General features: G+C 32.8%; 1 protein-coding gene across 3 annotated transcripts; it reads right to left on the bottom strand.

The window, feature by feature from the left end:
- Positions 1 to 559: 559 nt before the first annotated feature.
- On the bottom strand, positions 560 to 16,930 carry LOC114393788 (AUGMIN subunit 3). Of its 3 annotated transcripts, none has more exons than XM_028355235.1 (19): positions 16,663 to 16,930; positions 16,514 to 16,550; positions 16,333 to 16,436; positions 16,063 to 16,258; positions 15,762 to 15,828; positions 15,220 to 15,323; positions 13,458 to 13,542; positions 12,837 to 12,894; positions 12,183 to 12,314; positions 10,859 to 10,928; positions 10,044 to 10,101; positions 9,872 to 9,927; positions 7,746 to 7,898; positions 5,976 to 6,087; positions 5,715 to 5,862; positions 4,660 to 4,735; positions 2,290 to 2,385; positions 1,253 to 1,393; positions 560 to 1,134 (listed from the first exon to the last, which is right to left on the bottom strand). In XM_028355235.1, the coding sequence occupies exons 1-18, from the start codon at positions 16,836 to 16,838 to the stop codon at positions 1,262 to 1,264; spliced, it is 1,860 nt and encodes a 619-aa protein (XP_028211036.1). In that variant the 5' UTR covers positions 16,839 to 16,930; the 3' UTR covers positions 560 to 1,134; positions 1,253 to 1,261. The 3 variants fall into 3 exon arrangements, with proteins under 3 accessions (XP_028211036.1, XP_028211035.1, XP_028211037.1); XM_028355234.1 differs by having other exon boundaries at positions 560 to 1,117; positions 16,663 to 16,929; XM_028355236.1 differs by having other exon boundaries at positions 560 to 1,117; positions 12,837 to 12,891; positions 16,663 to 16,928.
- Positions 16,931 to 21,704: the final 4,774 nt, after the last annotated feature.

Below are 21,704 nucleotides of genomic sequence, written 5' to 3'. Positions count from 1 at the left end.
CTTGCATATCACTAACAGACTAAGGGTAGTTTTTATTTTATTGTTTGTGTTGTGGTATGAGCAAAGGTTGCTATTGGGAAATAGGTAAAAGTATTTTCAGTGAGAATAATGGAATAGTATAGAGAGGGTCTTTTTTAAGAGGTGGCATGCCTCATTTGATTGATTACAAGAGCTTCACACTATGCCCATATATAGGTATAATCCACGGACATTTTATAATTAATTTATAATTATTATTTTGAAAGTTCTAGGACTAGTAAATGTAGAAACTTCCTGTACATAAAGGATGCTTCTAGAAAATAAAGTCTTTAGTCTGTTCTAGATATTCTCTCACTAGTAAAAGTTCGTAGCATGTTTCAAACAAAGCTGAACTGGAAAATAAGGGCTGGCTTATTTGCAAAGTCTCGTGTTAAAGTTAAAGGGCATCCAAAAAATGGAACACCAATTTCATTTGTATTACCTGAACCTTAAAGTACCCAATTTATAGGGATGAGCATGCTATGCACACCATCTTCCAACGAGTCAAGAGTAACTCACAAATCACATAACACACTTGTGCTCCGATTGCGTTCTTATCACGTGCCACTTCTTGTCCTTGTTAAAGAAAGAACAATATGCCGTGAAGGTGAAGAATGTATGAATAATTTTGAGAGCACTCCAAATGTTCCCTCGAAGCTAAGGTCTAATGGGGAACAAGGATTCTCTGAATTACAAGTGAAGCACTTAGCTATTATGGTAGCTATAGTTGATAAATTTTTCATTACTTTCATGCGAATATAGCTTGAGAACTAACTTATCAATCACTCGTGTCAAGCGGCACATGCCAATTCCTTGAATATAAAGATTTTTATGTACACATATATGTGATGTACTAGTTGATTTGCACATGTAAAGAAAAGGAATTCCAACTTCATAGGGAGATGATCAACATACACTTACAAATATCTAGACAACCAGAATAAAGTTTTTGATTGCTTCCTTTTTAATAGGGGAAAAAAGGAAAGAATATTGTTGCAAATTTTGTTCTCCAAGTGCCTGGTCTATATCTTAGCCAACGCTCCTTACTAACGTTCGTCCACAGGTTCGGAGGCATGAAATGTTAAAACACTTGAGTAAACTGGACAAAAAAAAAAACTTGTATAAACAAAAGATTAGCACATTATCCATATGGATAAAAATAAGCATATAGAAAAATCATAATAACAGTATTACACAACCAGAGAGAGAAAGAATGTAAAAGAGAAGAGAGTACTTATGATTGCTACGAAATTTGCATAGCTCTGACACGATCAGTCAGATCCCTAACTTGGCTCCTTAATCGCTCAGGATTGCAGAAGAAATCAACAAAAACTCGCCTTTGAAGTCCAATTTCTTGTTTATGATGTTTCACAATCTGGATGCCAGTGCAAACAAAGTTTCAGTTATCACAGAAATAGGTTCAGAATCTTTGAAATTGATATGGGGGTGTCTATCAAAGTAGTGATATAACAGAAATATGTTCAGATTCTTGCGTTCTATACTCATGTAAAGTTTGGCAAGAGGTGTGGCATGCAATGTCAAGTGTGTCTACAATGATTCAAACTCAAAAATATCACTTTTTTTCTCTCTATCCTTTTCTTTTTAAGCAAATAAGACCAAGGCCAAGGGTCAATTTTCAGGATTGATGAGTTATTGTCCTTATGTTTTAGGTTTTCAGATTCAATAATAAACTTCGTACCCCATTGCCCAGAAGCTCTTCGCTAATTATACCAAAGAATTATTTTCATTAGTTATCATGAAAAGGAGTTATTAAGAGAGAAGCATGTTAGGTGAGAAGAGTAGAAAACTCTGGTCGACTGTATGGGGTTGGAGACGCAAGAATTCTAGTATTTTAAACCTAATGCACTTGTCAAGCTTATGCTGTTTTTTTGCGTTTCACTGTGCCTTAATCCTGTGTTAAGGTCCTCTTGTAAGTCTTACTTCAAAAAATATCAACATTCAACTACAAGAAGCAGGGAATGGAATGGCATAAGCAAGAATATAGGACAAGGCTAAACAATTAGGAAAAAATTAACAAAATCTAGTAAATGGATCATGTTAATATTAAAAAAATTAGTGTATGCATGTGCATTGAGACTTGTTAACAATATTGTTTATTTTAATACATTATAGTTGCCTAGATAAAATTCAATTTACTATTACCCTGATTCAAATCAATTAGAAGCTACCCAATAAGCAGGATTTCTTCCAAGAAATCATTGGCGTAAATTACCGCCTAGATGACAAGATAAAAAGTTCAGGTTACATTACCTCATTCTTCTTTACATGCTCTAGTGTCACCTCTTCAACAGCAACAGACAGCTTTGCGTTAATCTTTTCCATTTCATCAAGCTCTTTCATTAATGGCTAAATAAGAGATCAAATGGAACAAGACAAAATGTCAAAACACAATATAAACAAAGATTAAAAACTGATATGCCCATTTTTATACATCTTTGACTCAGACATAATCTAGTATCTAGAAGCTACAACTTTCTCAGAAAGGTCATCTAAATATCATATTACCTCCATTCCTATTTATATGACCCAACTTTTTAAACTTGTCTATTCCTTTATATAAGACTCAATCCATATTGTCTTATGCATTGATTATTTTTAGACTAAAAATACCCCTAATTAAATAAGAGAGAGGTTATATTAACATGCATTTAGAAGAGAGAGAAGCATTAATGACAATGATATTTTTGAAAAAGTATATAAATTTAGGACATATTTATTGTCATCAACTAAATTAACTACTTTTCCTAATATTGGTGAATTAGGTAATTGGATCTTATAAACAAGAACAGAGGTCGTATTACTTTACTTCAATAAGGTCCACACTATTCACAGTTACACCATCACTAAGCAATCCATTCCCTTAAACCTCTGATAAAGAGGCAACAGTTTTAATTTTACTCTTTACAATGGACACAAATACTCCACCTTGTAGGAAAAGGCCTTGGTTGGTTAATAGACATTACAAATATAATTAACTAAATTGTTATAAAGAAATTCAAAAGAACCTCTGTGACTACATGTTAAAAATTAAAATTAATGAAACATTAATATTTGAACTATCACCGAGAAGACACACGTTCACTTCTTCACAATTAAGAAATAAGTAACACTGCTGCAGTAAGCCAACAAAACTAACAACAGTAAGTATTATCTCCTAGGTAGCATAGGCTACATGCATAGGTGGCAAAACGGGCTATCTGGCCCAATGTGGGACGTCCCAATGTGGGTTGTGGGCTATAATGGGCTGGGCAAAAAAATCCGGATTTAATTTAAGCCTAAATAGTGAAACCCAAGCCCTGCTAAAACATGACTTTTGCAGGCTTTTAATGGGTTTTGTGGACTTAGCCCGCAGTTAATTTGGGCTAAAAAAATATAAGCCCAAGCCCTACCTTTCATCAAGTTGGGTCGAGTAGCCCGACCCATATTGCCACCTCTTGCTAAATGTATCAATCAATGCCACTGCACTCCACTGAAAACCAAAATTTCGATAAAGCCATTTAGAGTCTTTCAATAGTTTTTCCTGAAGAGTTTTTGTTAGATACTGGACCATCTTCCATTTGATTTCAAACCATAAATATGCAATAGCCCAAATAAAACTCACGCCGGCCTGTGATGTTTCATGTTTCATCATATGGAGTTAAGGAGTGTGTTTGTTTCAAGTATTACAAAATTATTCCCAGGAATGTGAGTTTGAGAATGTAACATTCTCATGCTTCTTACAAGTTATAAAAAAATATTCTCAGGCATAACTTATTCCCAGGAATCCATATTACACATGTTTCTCTCTCTTCCTATTCCCTTGTAAAGGGGTGGGAATCTTATATTCCCATGGAAATGGAGGTTATTTTCTAAAATAACTTCCCAATTTCCTTTTATTCTACTTCATTTATCTATTTAATATTTTCGTTTTAAAATTAAAAACATTCCAGTGAATGATAAGTATTTACCAAACATGTTTGATGGGAATAATATTCCTCAAAATGCTATTATTGGGAATATTATTCCCAGAAATATAATCAAATCCGTGAAACAAACACCCCCTAGATGTTTAAAATCTACAGTGAGGAAAAGCCTACATGTTATATAGGTACCATACTGAACAATACTGCTCTTGCCCTTGGGTGAAACATATATCTGTTCTCTCATAAGTAATGTTTTCCAAGAGGAAACCATGGAGTATAGTTGCTTACAGTAGGGAAAATCCCCCTTGGTTACACTGAAAGACAGAAAATTAAAGAGAAACACCTGTGATCTGAGGGTCTTTCCTGCCAAAAGGACCCCAAAACCTTCACCAATTTCTTAACTAACCTACTCTGCCAGCTTTTAACATCTAACCTAACTTGCTCCAAGCTCCCTCAAACTGAATTCCCTCCTCTCTCCTATTCACCACTGTTGCATAGTCAGTCCATTTTGCTGCAGTTTAATATTTCCCCATTATTTATATCCTGCTTACCCACATTTGCTGATTCCCTACTTACTGTCCCATACCTTGTAACAAAAGCCTTAGTACTAGTGAGTCTATTAAATTTACATAACTAAAAGCAGAGAAGAAAAAAGGAAAAACAATTGTAATGCTAACAGCAAAATCATGAAGCCTCATTACAAATCTGGGAATCATACCCGAGGGGTCAGTATTGGCTGTGCTGTTGTTGAAGATGCAAAGAGCAGTTTCTGCAGATTTTTAATAAGATTGCGCCTACAGATTCAAATTGACATGAACACTTCTCAGTTTCTTTTTAAATCGGCAACAAAAAGACAATCCAAACTTGAGAATTATGTGAAAGAAACTCATTGCTCTCTCACTAAAAACATGCGGAAACTTTATATACGATTGTGAATAGAAAATTGTTTGGACATGGACTCCAAATTTGACAGTAATGCAAATGATCAGGGATAGAATGTCTCGACAACAATTCTTTACAGTTAAGCATACAAGAGTTGTTATGTAGTATTTGAATTTAGCCTCTTGTGCTGCAGGATAAAAAGGATTGCCACAACTATCAGTAACAATAAATGCTTGCTTGAATAAGCATGTCTATCCAAGTTTTGCTAAATCTCCACACCACATAGGCTAAATTCACACAAATATCAGCCTCCAATGATTTTACAGATTATATCAAACGAAACCAATGCAAAACCTTGATAAACTTGCACCAATCAATGTCTTCATAGAAAATGATTTTGATTAATCCAAGTCCAACCATTGAATTATTATTATGCAGAACTTGCATGTCAAATTTAGAAGATTTAAACAATAATAAAGCATCTAATGAAGTGGTTGATATTGTTGTTTCTTTAAAAAGTATGGTGTACTTTTGTTTTCAGACATTTCAATGGAGTAGAAAACAATGTTAGATTAACATGAAATTTTATGAACATGATGTTTATGATACAAACTGTCAATCCATTAGAGGGTTTTGAGATATTCATTAAGCGAAAAAGTTATGGATTGGCATAATATTGACTTTGATTTACTCCATGGTACATATCCCAACCCTATAATTGCAATAGAGAATATAATTTTGACATCAAAAAGAGCACTGTTATCTACACTGGGCCACTGAAGCATAAGAATTCATACTTCTACGGCAAACAAAGGTCTCTATTGATGGAAAGAAATTATAGCTCACGAATATATCATAAATTACAGTATATTGATTTTTATAATAACTTACAGTTCATTAATACACCTATTTCTGTCTTCTGGAAGAGAATTCTCAAGGTCCGACTGAAGGCTCAACAAATCTGAATGAAGAGCTGATATCTGTTGGACAATGCCAGGAGCTGATACATATGTGGACAGTGTAGCTTGAGCTTGAGTATCTGGGAAAAAATGGTAGAATGCCAGGAAAATGGTGCAAAACAGATTATTAGAAAGATAATAAGACCACTATAACTTGAATAAATCATAAATATTTTGATGAGTAAATCTTCACTTGAATAAATTTTTAGCATGTCTCTAATAGCATGCAAAAAATGATCACTGTCATGAACTCCTCCTTGTTCTTGAACATCGGATGCAGCTTGGATAAGGGCCAGGCAACGACCCTGAAAACCATAAAGAAAAGTTCAAAAGATATAAGTAGAGGTTTGATAAAAAAACAGTATAATTTTGAAACTAGGGTCTATGAAGGAAAATATAAGGAATGTCAAGATAGCAGATTCCATATACCAACATAGCTTTAGGAATTAGGTTCAAGAAGTCATAACTCATGGTGAGAAGGAAATTATATTAGAAGGTATACTTAATGGCATTATAGTCGTGGATTTTACTCCTCTAAAGTGAGAGGAATGCAATAATAACCATTAATTAGAATAGGCCAAATGACCTATTTAATCCTTTATCTTATTTTTTTGGTTTATTTTGGTCCTTAATCTTTTAAAAAGTTCATTTTGGTTCTTATCTTTTTAAAAAGGTTCAAAATGGTTCTTCTGTTAATTTGAAGTTAACACCATTAATGATAATCAAATACCGGTGACTAAAAGCCGCCATAAAATGAAAAATAAGAAAGAAGCAACAGTGCGCCAACACTTTCATCCTTCACAAACCCCCTATTTGCCTTTTTCTCAAATGGAAAATCACAAACCTCACACCCAAATTGAAATCCCCAAAATCACGCAACCAATTCAACTTGAAAAGCCACCAGACCATCAATAATCAAAGCGAGGAGAGGAATAAAAAGACTCATTTGGTGGGCATCCAGGTTCTTGTTGAAAGGATGAGGGAGAATCGCATTATGGCGTCTTGTGGCGTCTTGTGGATGATCTCATTGGAGAATCGAAGTTCTTCTTGAACCCAATGACCTCCTCAGGTTTGGGTGCACATCAAGGTTTTGGTGCGAAAAGGGTTGTGAGTTGAGATGAGAAAACAAAGAGGATGTTGTGCAGATGGTTGTAGGAAAGATAGGCTGCACATCAAATTTTATGTGGATGATGTTATACTGAAGCTGAGTCATTAAATTATGTGAGGTTTGTGATTTTTGATTTGCGAAAAAGGGAATTATGGTCTGTGAAGGATGAAACTGTTAACGCTGCAGCTTCTTCCTTATTTTTTGTTTTGTGGAGGCTTTTAGCCGCCGGTATTTGATTATCGTCAATGGCGTTAACTTCAAACTAACGGAAAGATCATTTTGAATCTTTTTAAAAAGATAAAAGACCAAAATGAACTTTTTAAAAGATAAAGGACCAAAATGAACCAAAAAATAAGATAAATGACCAAATAGGTCATTTGGCCATTAGAATTTAATGATTATTATTGCACTTTATCCTCTAAACCACACCTCCTAACTTTAAAGCAGCCAAGTCCTTCAATGGCAAAGGAAAAAAAGTAGAATTTATTTAATAAACTATTCTTAGCAAGACACTAATAAAACCACGTTCCAACTATTTCATGTTAATCACCAAGAAATTTCAATTGCAACCAACAAGTCAGGAATGATTGCATGCCTGCACTCTCAGATTGGATTAGACTCCTATGTTCTCTCCATAACTAACTCATCCCCATTCCATCTCATTCCTCGCTTAAAAGAAAGTTAAAGGGGTCTAGAAAATCAGTATTCCCTCCATGAGTACCCAAGTGAAAAGAAAATCAGACAAGTTAAAGAGGAACAAGCAAGTTGAATATTTGAAATAAAATAAGAGCAATGACCAAAGAATCATACAAAATTAAAGAAAAAAGTGCAATGGGAAATTCTAAGGATACATACCACTCGGCCCTCAGTTGCAGACAAGTATGCTTGCAGCTCAGACTCAATAACCTTGAGCAACGAAAATGCTCCAAGCATGTGCTTCTTTTCCAATTGGCAAGCCATCTTTAAGAACTGATGCCTGGCAAGCAGATTGATGAGATGGTTTATGAACTGCAAAAAGAATTGAGAGGTTTGTTACCAGAGGTTATAAGTGTAAAAATTCAAACATTAGATAATTTAACACAATGATGTTGGTAGTGCCACATACAATGATTACAAGTATTGGACTAACAGAACTCATAAAAAATCATATGTATTTTCTTATTTGAAGAATGAAGAAGAAACACTCACAAGCTTTTACATTTTATTAATGACAATGGCCAACTAAAAAAGAGTCAATTCAGGAATGTAAGTATAATTATTAAAAGACTGACTCATGGAAACTTTTTTCTTTATATTATGTTTGGATGGGGATTTTTATATTTCCAAAGAATTTAAAGTACATAGAAATTCAATTGCAGCAATACAATGTCATTATTTGTTTATTTGGACAACTGAATTTTAGGCCATGGCTTGTGCTCATCTTTAACCACTTATAACAGTAGAAATTGAGATTTCTCAGCAAACATTCAACAACTACAAAACCAAGATAATGTTGGGAGGTTTGATCATGGTTGCAATGAAAAATAAATGCAGGTAATTATGGGTAAATGGTGACCGAAGGAAGTGTAACAGTGAAAAATAGTTAAAATACAAAAGAGAAAGAAATATCATCAAGGGATGGTAAATAAAGAAAAGGTGAGATTTTCTCATAGGTTGCTCTGTTTCCTCAGCAGTCAGCACCCAAACAGGATCCCACCATATATTCCTTCTTTAGAAAACTACTCGGCAAGACAGCATTGAACGAGAACAAGAGAGAACAATAGGCATCAAGAAAGCAAGTCAGAGTAAGTGAAAGAATGCATATGACTTTCTACTACTGTCCTCATTGTTGAGGTGAAGAGAGAGCAAGATATTTTCAATTCCATCTCATGGTAGAATCTCAAAGTTGTCATTTTAGGTAAAAGAAACAGTAAATGTATTTCAGGATTTCAAATTTCATGTTTCAAACATCCAAACAAGGAATTTATCATTTTAAATTTTTTCAAAAAAATACCTTCATCCTTAAAACTTTTTATCCAAACACACACTTAAAGAAAAGGAAAATTTCCATAATATAAAGAATGATTAAGAATTATAGGTTTAGGGTTAGGGAAAGGCAAATAAAGACATGGAAATAAAATTATTAATTGATAATTTGTAATGTGTTATATAATGTACAAAGCCTTAACCAGTTAACCTAATACCACTATATACACTAAGCCCACCAATAAGAAGACATTTGAACTAGGTTAACTCAACTCCAAAAGTTAACTGATGAAATGAGGACTGCCCAAAGTTCTGCTTTGGCAATATCTATACTCCATAGTTGATGTGAGATCTCAACACACTTCACGCCCAAGATTGGACATCTAAAGCACAGAGACTATAGGACTGATTATTTTATTGCACTGGGATGCCACAAAGCCAAGTAGAGTTGTGGACAATAGAGGTTGACCCAATATTAGATCTCTGATGAATTCTACAACCATCTTCAATTTGAGTTGAGCCTAATTCAACCCCAAAAACTAGTTTGAGTTAAGGACTGATCAAGCCTTTATAAGCTCTACTATGGTTATATCTATTGTTAATGTGGGAACTCAACAATTACTGACAACCTATAACCCAATATCTTAATACTCATCCTCAAGTTTAAGCTAGTTATAAGTGGTAAACTCAAACAGAAAATGAACACTACCAGATTCAAAACAACTCAGCCAATCATACCAAAGAACTTAGGCAACTAGCACACCCCTTGAATCAAAAACCTTCAATTTAGTACATTCATCAGAAACTTAGGACAGATCCAAACAGGCTGATAGAAGAGAAGAAACTGCAACTCGTTTTCAAAGTTAGCTACAACTGAGAAGAGAATAGAAAGAACTTCAAACTCGGGGAACCAATCTAAATTTGGAGGATGTACACAAGAATCTAACGAACATATTCCAACACATCAGGACATATTCATTAAAACAATCACAATCAACATAAGTGGCTAAACTTACTGCTTTCTGCCGATTAATGTAGTACTCTTGGCGCATGACCTTCAAATCATAATCACCTAGAGGATAAAAGATTTAACTATACTAAATTAGAAGAATGAATCATTTACAGTACAAAACAAATGAATAAAATAAAATTGAATTTCTTCCCAATAGTTGAGAGTTGAGAAAATACCTTGTAAAATGTATGTGTCTTGGAGTTGAGCTAGCTCCCAGCATAAATCTGAAATAGTCTGAAAAGGGAAGAAAATGATATGGCATTGGACCACCATCCCGAGACCAATTATTTGGAAATTCTATTCTAGAAAATATAGGACTTAGTTTTAATAAGGGACAATTATGTCATGTGTTTGTAGTTTCCATGGCAGAGATAACCTTTGTAGGAGTTTCTGAACTCTAGAACAGCAAGATTGTTGTAATTTCTGTAATTTGGTCCAAATTGGAGTTCTATCATTTTGGTCCTACCTACAAGACCAAAAGGAGGGAGGGAATTCCTGTGACAGAGAGGCTGGATGAGTGGATAATTTGGAAGGGAAATTAGAAGGGATGGAAGCCAGAATTGAGGCTTGGGTAAGGGTCAATGAGGACAAGAAATTGGCAAAAGAGGATAACCGCATAGGGTGGGTGATGGAAAATTCTGAGATTTTGTTCATTCGACAACAGAGTTCTGTTTTATCAAATTCCCCATTGCCCAACAATTCATTTATTTTTCAAATAAGTTTATGAAAACTTTGGATCTCTACCAACTTTCCAAACAACAGACAAAAGAAAAAGTGAACTTTGAAAATATTGAAGAAAGTAAACTGCAATGCCTTCAATATTCACATTCACATAGTATACAACTCAAATCACTAAATGCTAAATTGCTAATTATATGATCCTTTAGACAGGAAAGTCCAAGCATTTTTAATGGAAAAATCAATGGTATAATGTCATTAGCTAGAAGATACAAGAAGCCTACCCTAGAATACAAGCTATGTAGTAACAAACCTCTGATAGCAGCTTTTCTTCATGGTTATAAAGATTTGAAAGTTCTCCTTTCAATTCAGAATGCTTTCTCCTGTATATCACAGCACATGACATGATCACATTAAAAACTGTAATTTAAAAAACATTTATAGTCAATAGAATATGAAAGTTAACATTTCCTTTCAAAATGCCTTGAATTCTAGACCCCATCCTATGATTAGACGACAAAAAAAGTGTGAATAATAAAGAAAAATATTCTAACCTCCCTTCTATTTGCAATTCTTACACAAGACCCCTTGTATTTCTAAAATCTACCAAATATCCCTCCTATTTTTGTAAGTACGCAACACATAATACCCCACTGTACCAACCTTTATTTTTTGTATTAAATTGGCATGAATACCCTTATATTTTGACACATTACACAAACCCCCTCCTCTATTTGATAAGTATATTACAATTAAATCCATCTACTATAAAGTAAAAATTAAAATTAGTAAATACTTAAGTGATAAAAAATTTAAAATAACATCAGAGAACAAAACAAACAATAAAACAAATCATAATTTTGTATCTTCAAAATAACAAGAATTATTTCAAATTTATTGCTATAAAAACTTAATCACGTGAATTAAGAAATTAACAAAAGGATAGAATAAAACTAATTTATTAAAAATAATCTTTTAAGGATGAAAAAATAGTTTTTTGCTACAACAATTTTAAAATAAATTTAGTATTTCAAAGATATGAGTCTATAATTTATTTTATTGTTTATTCTTTTATATTACTCTAATGTTATGTTGAAATTGTAATCATTAAAGTATTTAAATTTAAATATTCTAAATTTTAACTATATATAAGGATTTAATTGTGATGGTTTTGTAAAATAGAAGGGGGATGGCATAATGTTCAAGAAATAAGGATGGGCTTATTGTAATGACTCAGTCTGCAATAACGGTATTTTTGGTCAATTTTATTCAAAAACAAAGGTTTGAGGTTTAGGTGTGGCATATTTATAAAATAGAAAGTGTTTTATATAAGTTTTAGAAATAGAGGGGTCTTCAAGTAAGAAGTGCAAAATAGAAGGGAGTTGGAGTAATTTACTCATAATAAAGAATTCCATGTCAGAAAAATGCTTGTAAATTGATTGTCCGTATATATTCTTAGTACTTTTACATGAAGGGATCAAAAATGGAGTTTACAAGGTCACTAATACACAATGCCAAAGCCCATGGCATGGTCTTGAGAAGATAGTCATAAGGGGGGTCAGAATTTAAAAACACAACACCCAGGAAATAAAGGCATAATAGAGATTGTATTAACATTATAAATACATTATAAATACCTAAGAGAATGAAGATCAAGATGAATATGAGCTTCATCTGATGATACTTGTGATTTAAGTGTCATTAAAATAGCCTGCTGCTTGGCATTCTCGACCTGTGCTTCAACCCATTGTTTTTCACTTACTCCAAATCTGTCAAAGTTTGCACAGACCATTAACACTAAAAGATTGATAAAATATTAGAAACATGAGTCTGGTGTCCAGTCTAACTAGATCAAAAACTGTAACTACTACAAAATATGTTTTGTATCTCTTCAGAAGCAACACCATGAAATCACAGATGTTACAACAATAGGATTACACAAAGGATAAACATGCTTTAATGTCAGCTATCCTCAAAACCACCTCAAAAAGAAACAAAATTACAAACTATTTTCGTCTAACATAGCAATAATATAGGCACAACTATCAAGCACAGACTGAGCAGAACTCAAGTTTGAGTTTGATATTTTAAAACAATCTAGCAATTTATAAGACAGGAGCTCATCATAATTGACTAATAGATAACCACCCTATATCATAATAAACTAATAGATAGATAAATATCCAAATCTACAATTCTCAAAGTACAACTTGGTATATATTAAATCAATCCACGATTTACCAAAATAAGTAATCTGCAATGTAACAATGTTAAAGAAAAGAAGCACATACATTGAGCGAAGCCGTCGCAACTCAGATACACGTTGATGATGTGATTTTTCCAAATCTGCTGAACCACAAAAAAAAAAAAAAAAAAAAACAAATATGCTCAACAGATCCAGTTAACAATATTCCTAGTTCATACAGGATACATATTTTGCACATAAGCCACAGCATAGTTGTATTTATCTGTAGAGAGATACAGATAGATTTTTTATTAGCCTTTGTTTTGTCCAGACTCCAGAGTCAGTTGGTTCAGTGCAGAGGTTTTAAGTGAAGTAAGGTGTTCATAATTTGAACACACTTTTAACGACAGTTTTACACTGCATAGGATTGGAACAGAATGCCAGAATTTTTAAGAAGTCGTTGCCTAAACCACTTCAATAAAGTCACAAATAAGTAACAAAAACACAAATAAATCCTGATGTTAACTAGTTTTATATCAGTAGAAAAATAAATATTATGCATACAATAAATAAATAAAATATATTTACATTGATAATAATAAAGTAAAAAACTCATGTTTGCAGCCAGTAAGGAAGCAGACAGACACAATTAAAATTTGGGAATACTACTGTATTGATTTGAGAATAAGGAAAAAGAATAGTGAATTGTAAAAACCGTCATGTACACCTCTAACATAGGTATTTGAGATGTCATCAAGATTCACCCAAGAGCATTTAGATTTCCCCTCCTCAGCAACAAGTCGAAATGGACCCTGATAATGTATTAGAAAAATAAATCGAAAAAGGGCATCAAGACCTTGAAATAATAAATGAATAAAAAGTTTAAAAGATCATTATCAGAGAATACAAAACAAAAGATGACACCTGATATAGTTAAGTCCACCACAACAGCCATATCACACAAGGCAGAATCAGGAACAATTAACACCAAAAAGGAAGTATAAACTATAATTTTAAAGATTTCAGTTATCAATTGGATAAATAAAGACAAAGGAAACTAACATGAAAAAAGTTCATTTTGCATGATCAGAGTCGAATGCTGAATCTTTTAAATTTTACATAAAATATCAATATATATGACATGAACAGGTCTGAAAAGAAAAAGAACTGTTAGAAAGCCACCTTATTTGAGGTTACCCCTGGCCCACCTTAATTGCAGCCTCTTTAGGCTGCCTTGATTGCAACCTTTAGCACCTTAGTTGTGCTGGTGTGAGTAGGTGTGTCTAGAGATAGGACTTAATTAGTACTCATAAGACTTTAGTCCTTATGAAACAAACTGGTTTTGTAGGGTTGAATTGGTCCTTATGGAAGAGGTTCACAAGTCCAAATTGCCTTATGCATTACATCAAACCCAATCCCACAACAAGAAGACCAGCCACTCTCCCTACATTGCAAGACGTGGACAGAGCTTGTTCATAAAATTTACCAATGTCAATCCTAAGTCCTAATCAAACTCATGCATTAGGACTTACATGACTAACCAAATTTTATATGTCCACGTCAGGAAGTGGCAATGTGGCATATATTTCTTGTATTCCATATTCCTTTTCACTGTTCTTAGTCTTTCCTCCATTCCATTCCATTCTACTAGTAGGCAGAGTTCAGCACAAAAATACTATAATGCAAAGCTTAAAACATGTTGTGGCAGTGACACAAGAATATTCAATCACTAACAATTTAACAGATGGAAACAAAGGAACCCCAACAAAAGTTGTTCAATGGTTTAAGCATATTTAACTTCAAATTTAATAGTTATTGATTAGGCCAGAGTATAGGGAACAAAAAAAAAAATCTCAAATAACATATTTAACTTCTACAAATGTGAACAAGCAATCAGAAATTGATATATCATAATCCACTGGAACAGGGTGAAAGGAACCTACAAAAAAGGAGGCAAAGTGCATGAGGCTCCCACTATTACAGGGTGTGGAAAGGGTGATATCTATGCAAACTTTCCCCTGAGAATGGAAAGGCGGTTTCCATGACTAAAATCCATGACTTCTAGGAGAAGAAAATAAGGAAAAATGAAATAAGTTTCTCAATGAGCTAAAATTAACTTATGCATAAGTTAAAAAAATCATCTTTTAGAGAAGCTAATATGAGAGCTTCTACAAATTAATTTATGCAACCTAATTTTAGCTTATGAAGAAACTCATTTCATTTTTCCTTCTCAATTTCTTCTCCTAGAAGTGTTAATGAAAAGTTTACCCAAATAAGCCCCTAGTCACAACTCAAAAGGTAGCAACCTTTGCCATTGCACTAAGGCTTGCGCTCTAAAGGGAACCTATTCATCCTTCTAAGCTAAGTGTATTATCAATTTATTAGAATTGATAGAAAAATAGAATTTTTCACACAAAGACAATATTTATCCTAACAAAAGCATAGCATAGATTGAGAACAAAGTAAAGAAAAACACATGTGCCACTTACTGTGTCCAGTTGCTTAGCAAACCACTGATTTAGCTCTTTTAGACAAGATGAATCTCCAAGCAAGAATTGATTGAAATCTGAGTATGCCAAATATATATCATCTTCTGCATTTCAAAGTAGTTAAACTCATCAGAAGAAAGATCAAAGCTTGTCATATGAGTTTTCAGCATACCATACCACACCAATCACCGTGTCTTATTTCACTAGATAGGGTTAGCTACATGTATCAAATGACACCATTGAGCATTATTGAAAACCAAATTTTCAGCAAGATGGGACTTTCAACAAAATTTATATCTCCTTGGAAACTGTCCATTTCAAATCTCTTCCATTTAACAAATTCATAAGCCAAAGCAGAAAACATAGAACAATGAAAATATCATTTGATCTCACAATGGCTGATGCGGTTTAAAAACAAAGCTTCTAATAAGATAAAGCTGATAAATTTCAGACTGTCACTTGTGAATCACAAAAATGAACTTCATAAAAACGAGTAGAACGAGGAAGTAACATCCGAGAGAAACAAGGGAAGGAAATATTGCCATCTCCTGAATGGTAATGAGCCAACTCATGCGCTGTGGAAGCAATTCTTTCAAGAACGCCATTCATCTAAGCAATAAAAAACAACAGAACACCATGAGATGATACTCAAGCCTGCAAATGAACTACTAAGAATTATAATTGCACTTATGGCTTTCCTAAAAAGTACATGATTTCTAACAAGGAATTCAGACTTCAGACAACATTATTGATAATTGAATAAAAATTACTTACATGGGAACCACAATAATTGATAACAGAGAGCATGAAAACAATTCATTATAGATGGAAGCACTGACTTACCTGTAAATTCCTGACAGAAAGGCTATCATCTATATTAGCAAGGTGTCCATTAACAATAGAGGTTGCAGCAAGGCGTGCTCGCCTTCCTTGTGTCAAGGTGGAGGCCTGGCCCGAAAGCATGTCAAACTGAGATTGCAGATGCCTCAGCTGCCTCTGCAAGGCCAAAGCCTCCTCTCTATACGCCAAAGTCGCCTCCCTAAAAACAGAAAGATCAACACAATGTTTTTCCCTATCCATTGAATTAAACGTAGTAGCAGCAGCAGAAAGTACTTGATATCTTTCAATCCTTCCTCGGTGCCAAAAACGGCCTCCTGATTGTCTCTCCTATCAGAGAATGCAGAGATGCTGTCGTAAGCAAAGTCCAAATCCTCGCCCTGTTCAATTCAATTCAGTTTAACTATTCAACCAACTAATTTTTATCAGTTTTCAATTCCAACAATAAATACATGACCTCTAACAGCTTCCCTTCTTGCTTGAACTGCTCATACCTGAAACACGGAAATAAAACATTCATATTATGATTAAGCAAAGCCAGTGGATACTAGATAATAATTAAATAATGAATGAAAAATTGAGAGAGAGTGAAGAAAGTAAAGTAACTGGTTGAGTTCTCCGAGAGAGAGGACGTTGGAGGGGCGAAGATTGGAGCAGATCCAGTGGAGAAGAGGGCGAGTATCTTCGTACTGAAAGGGCCATTCGAAGCTGTCAGGGTCCAATGCTTCCCAGCCTTCGTACCCTAATTCTCCAAGCAATGTACAAAGTCGACCACCGCTCATCTTTTTTCTTTCTCTCTCTCCGATGCCCCTTTCCTCCTTCCTTCTTTCTACTCTTCACACTGAAGCAAAGAATGGGATCCTGTTAAATTTGAATTTCTTCCGAGTGAATAATACCCATTTGAAAAATTAGACTTCAATGAATATAATTTATTAAATATGTAAAAAAAAGTATTTTATATTATTATTTAATTATATATTAGTATTATATACGGACAAAACAGTTAACTTTTAGGCTTAATTATTCCTTTTATACTTATAATTATAAGACATTTCTCTTATATAATTTCTATAGATAAAAATATTTTTTTATTGATCACATTAATTTTAAGGGTAATTATGAAAAAATTCACATAGATTTTGATGAATAAATTAAATAAGAGTTTTATTAAAATTCAGTCCTAAAATTCCTTTAAAGCTTTCATATCTAGATACCATTTTTCCTAATTCATACTCACTATTTGTAATTTTCTCCATCTTCAACAGATTTTGCATTTTTTGTTTGGGTGCTGAAAAAGTACACCAAAAAGGGTTTATAACTATGATTCTCGTGGTCGAACATTACTACATCCAGGTTTCTTAATTCATTCCTTTTTCTACAAATCACATAAAAGAGTTTGAATTTCAATTTGGAGTGTAAGTGGGTATCTTGATTGAAGTTTCAATTTGATTAGAAACTCATAGCCAAAATAGAAGTCCACTTTAATAAGAATTTCTTTCAATTTCAAAGAATTTGCTTCAAAAGGGCTTACTTTGAAGATGATAAGCAAAATGAAGAGGTGTGTTGTTGGGAGGGCCATGTACAAGGCTAGGCCATCTAGGCTGTTGCCTTAGGCCTCAAATTTTTTAATTGTTTGTTTTATATATATATAACTAAATCATATCACAGGTAAATTTTGGAGGGAAAACTTTTTCGTTTACTTAAAAATTTATATTGGAAACTTTGTTAATTTATTTATATTATTGAAAATGATACAATACCAATTTATTTTTTCACATGATGAAAGTTATTTATTAGTAAGAAATAATATAATACAAAAAAAAATTAACCTAATTTATCTTCCCATTGCCTATGTGTGCAATGCCGTGTGCGTGTATGTACAATTTTGTGTATGCATCTATTTCTATAAATGCTTGTGATGTGCACGAGATTTTGTGCATATATGCATTATGTACTTGCTTGTGATTCTGCTTGTGTGTATGTCACTTGCACGTGTGTCTTTCTGCATGTCAATGTATTAATAGTCACAATAATGTTTAAAACAATTACTTATAGACTTCAAAAAAAATTTCACATGTAACAATTGATAACACTGCAAGAAAAAGTTTTTTTTAACTGTTTAACTCTTATCTAAAATCAATAATATTATAGGATAGAATTGAATGAATTAGTCATTGTATCTATTGAGAGTAAAATAATATAATTTATTGATTATAAAATTTTAATAAATAATTTTGAGATTAAAAAAGCTATAAAGTTAATACATTTATGTAATATCAAGTCTTTTTAAAAAAATTGTGCCTAGGGCCCAAAATTCTTATACACAGCCCTGGTTCTTGGCCAAAGATGAAGCTTGTGGAGTTCTGGTTCAGCTCAATGGTTATAGGCTATGGCTTCGTTTATGGCATTTCAAAGTTAGCCTCTCAAAAATTGAATTGAGAAATAGATTTTTCTTTTTTAAAATTTTATATATGATTTTCTTTTCTTTTCCATTTTTCTCTTAACCACTAATCTCTATCAAAATTATAAAATAAGAAGGTGACCATTAAATGAGAAATGAGACCCATATAAATTTGTAATTTTTTGTGCATTTCAATCAATAACAAAGATGTGTTGTTAGAATTAACTAACTTATGTTATGTTCAACAAGATATTTGAGTTAGTTTGTAACTTCTTTTACTAGGTGAAATGTTCCTTTCACTATTTGGTAAGCAATTTTTTTTAAATATCTTCTTAGTAGCTTTTTTTTGAAACATTCCTTGAAGTAACATTTTTTAAAACACTAGCTTCTAGGTTTTTATATTTTCTTCTTTTTTATCTTTAATGCATTTTTATCAAATTTCGTCTTTACTTTTTAAATAAATCAGGATTTTATTGTTTTTTTTACTTATTCATATGTTTTTCGTCTCTTTTTTTCCTCCAACGTGAAGACCTCCCATTTTGTTTCACAACTTGCACACTAACCCTTTTTCTCCATGTAATAGTATTTTTAATTTTTTTTCACTCCTCGAATAATGCTTGGATAGGTTCTCTTTATAATATTTTGATTGTAAAATTTCCCGGTATGGATGAGTAAAAAAAGGAAAACAATAAAAAGAAACATAGGGGTTGATTACAATTGTGCTTTGATAGGTTTTGTTTAATATTTATCCTTTATTCTTGATTTTTTTTGCAATTATTCAAACTTTCATAAATTAATGGTTTAATTACTTATTTAGTCCCTATAGTTAATAAGTGACTTTTTTAGTCCATGTAGTTTACCATTTAATTCTCGATAGGTCCCTGCCGTTAAATTATTGTTGCCGGTCGTCCTTCCCTGGAGCTCCTTCTCTTCCAAGAGGCACCCGCCTTGCAACGGATACTACACTTCCACCCCCACCCTCACTAGTCACCACTGGCGCCTGCGGCAAAATCGGTGTCACCGTCGACCTCTCTAACACATGCAAAGGTGAGAAATGGAGAGGAAGGTTTTGACGGCACGGTGTACGGTGGAATTTTCCGTTTGAGACATAACACTCAACAATGATGAATCTGAACCTGTGGTTGTTGTTGCCGTTGGAATCAAATAAGGACTCGAGGTTTATACGTGGTTGAGGGGTGGTTGCAACCATTGTTGTCGGCGTTGAAAGAATAGATCTATGATGAAAATGAGATGGAAGGGAGCGGCGACAGGGATGCAAAGAAACAAAACATTTGTCATCATTGTTGAGTGTTATGTCTCAAACAAAAAATCCCGCCATACACCGTACCGTCAAAAACTTCCTCTCCATTTCTCGCCTTTGCATGTGTCGGAGAGGTTGACGGCGACGCCGATTTTGCAGCGGGCGGCGGTGAGGGTGGGGGTGCAAGTGCAGTATCCATTGCAAGGCGGGGGCCTCCCGAAAGAGAGGGAGCTCGGGGAAGGATGATCGGCAACAATAATTTAACGGTGTTAAACAATTTTAGCGGTAGGAACCTATTGGAAATTAAATGATAAACTACAGGAACTAAAAAAATCACTTATTAACTATAGGGACTAAAATTGATAAGTTTAAAAACTATAGAGACTAAATGATTAATTAAACCTAGATTAATTATAGTTGTACTCTTGTATTGTAACGTAATAAGGGTTGCTTTTAGTGAAGGTATTATTTGCTTAGATTTGTTTATTTTCCGTAAGTTATGAGTTTAGTGGTGTAGGGTAATTCATTCTTTTTGCAAGGCATTATTTATGTAATTTGGTTATCATGTCTTATGTCTTATGTCTTGTAATGATAATCCCTTTTGTCTCATAAACAAAATAGGCTTATGTCTTGTAATTTGGTGTACTATGTTTTGGATAATTTTTATATTATATTCTTAATTTAATGATTATACTATTTATTTTTATTATTTAGCATTATAAATCAAGACATTTTTAATGATGAATGACCTGTTTATTTTTGTATGTTATTATTTTTTATATTTGTTTATGTTACAATATTTATTTTAATCCATATACCACTTATAATATTTAATTTATTATTTCAACATTATATTTGTCTATTATTTTTTGAATAATTTTATATTAGATAATTTATTTTAACTATTATACTAATTAACATTATAAAAGTATAATGTCTACTTAAGTGTATTTTCTTATATTATTTTAAACATGATTAAAAATATTTTAAGAAATAATATAAGATTAACAATATAATACTTAACATGGAAAAAAATGTAACATAAAATAGTAGAATATAAATATGTTTATTTTTGTCATTTTTTACTTTTCAATTATTCTAACAATTAGTTTTATCGAACACTTCTAATTTAATAAATTAGTTTTTCAACTTTCAGTTAACTCTTCAGCTTCTAACTAGCTCTCGAGCTTCCAGTTAGCTTCAGCTAGCTTTGTCGAACATAATCTCTAACTTTTTTATATATTTTTTACACATTTATTCTCGGTATATTTATTTATTTTTCTTGTTACCTTTTTAAAATAAATTATGATATTATTATTTTTATGTCATTTTATATTTTTCAACTACTTCAACAACTAATTTTATCGAACGTTTTAATTAATAAGCTTAGCTTTTTAGGTATTAGTTAGCTTTCCAACTTTCAATTAGTTTTGCCAAACATAGCCTTAATATTAATGGTATAGTATCTTATTCTAAATTTTTTTGTAATCATATTATTGATACAGAATATCTACTCTCAATCATGTTTTTCCATCTACAAGACTCGAACCCGAAACTTTGTTTAAGGGGATCAAGTCCAATACAACTTGAACTAATGACTCGTTAGTATCTTATTTTAATTTATTTATGTGTCTTATTAATCAGTGTCCTTAGAATATTATTTGAAGAACTAAAAGAAGAAAATGTTGATTGTGGAAATTATAGAAAAGAATAAAAAATATTATGCACAACACAATTTTACACACCCCAATAAAAATCTTCCTCTTTTTTAATTCTTCAATTAATATCTTAAGAACATTAATTAGCACTTAACATTTGTCTTTGTTTATTTGACTCATACTTCCTATTACATTGGGTGAGAACTTATCTTTCCTTTTTTCCTACACACCAGTTTTGTATGGAAAGACTTTGGATTTCATTCAAAATAGAGATTATCTACATCCAAAAGGAGGAGGCCATTCACTAGTCCTAAAATTCCACCTAAAC

This window comes from Glycine soja, chromosome 17 (assembly GCF_004193775.1).
Source record: "Glycine soja cultivar W05 chromosome 17, ASM419377v2, whole genome shotgun sequence".
Classification (NCBI taxonomy): Eukaryota; Viridiplantae; Streptophyta; class Magnoliopsida; order Fabales; family Fabaceae; genus Glycine; species Glycine soja.
The sequence above is the reverse complement of the archived record's forward strand: the minus strand, read 5'-3'. Positions and strand labels throughout refer to the sequence as shown.

Coding starts and splice junctions, on each gene's coding strand:
- LOC114393788 (XM_028355235.1), bottom strand. CDS start 16,838: ATGAGCGGTGGTCGACTTTGTACATTGCTTGGAGAATTAGGGTACGAA. Junction 16,437..16,513: donor AAGAAGGGAAGCTGTTAGAG/GTCATGTATTTA, acceptor TGAATTGAACAG/GGCGAGGATTTGGACTTTGC. Junction 2,386..4,659: donor AGCCAATACTGACCCCTCGG/GTATGATTCCCA, acceptor TCTCTTATTTAG/CCATTAATGAAAGAGCTTGA.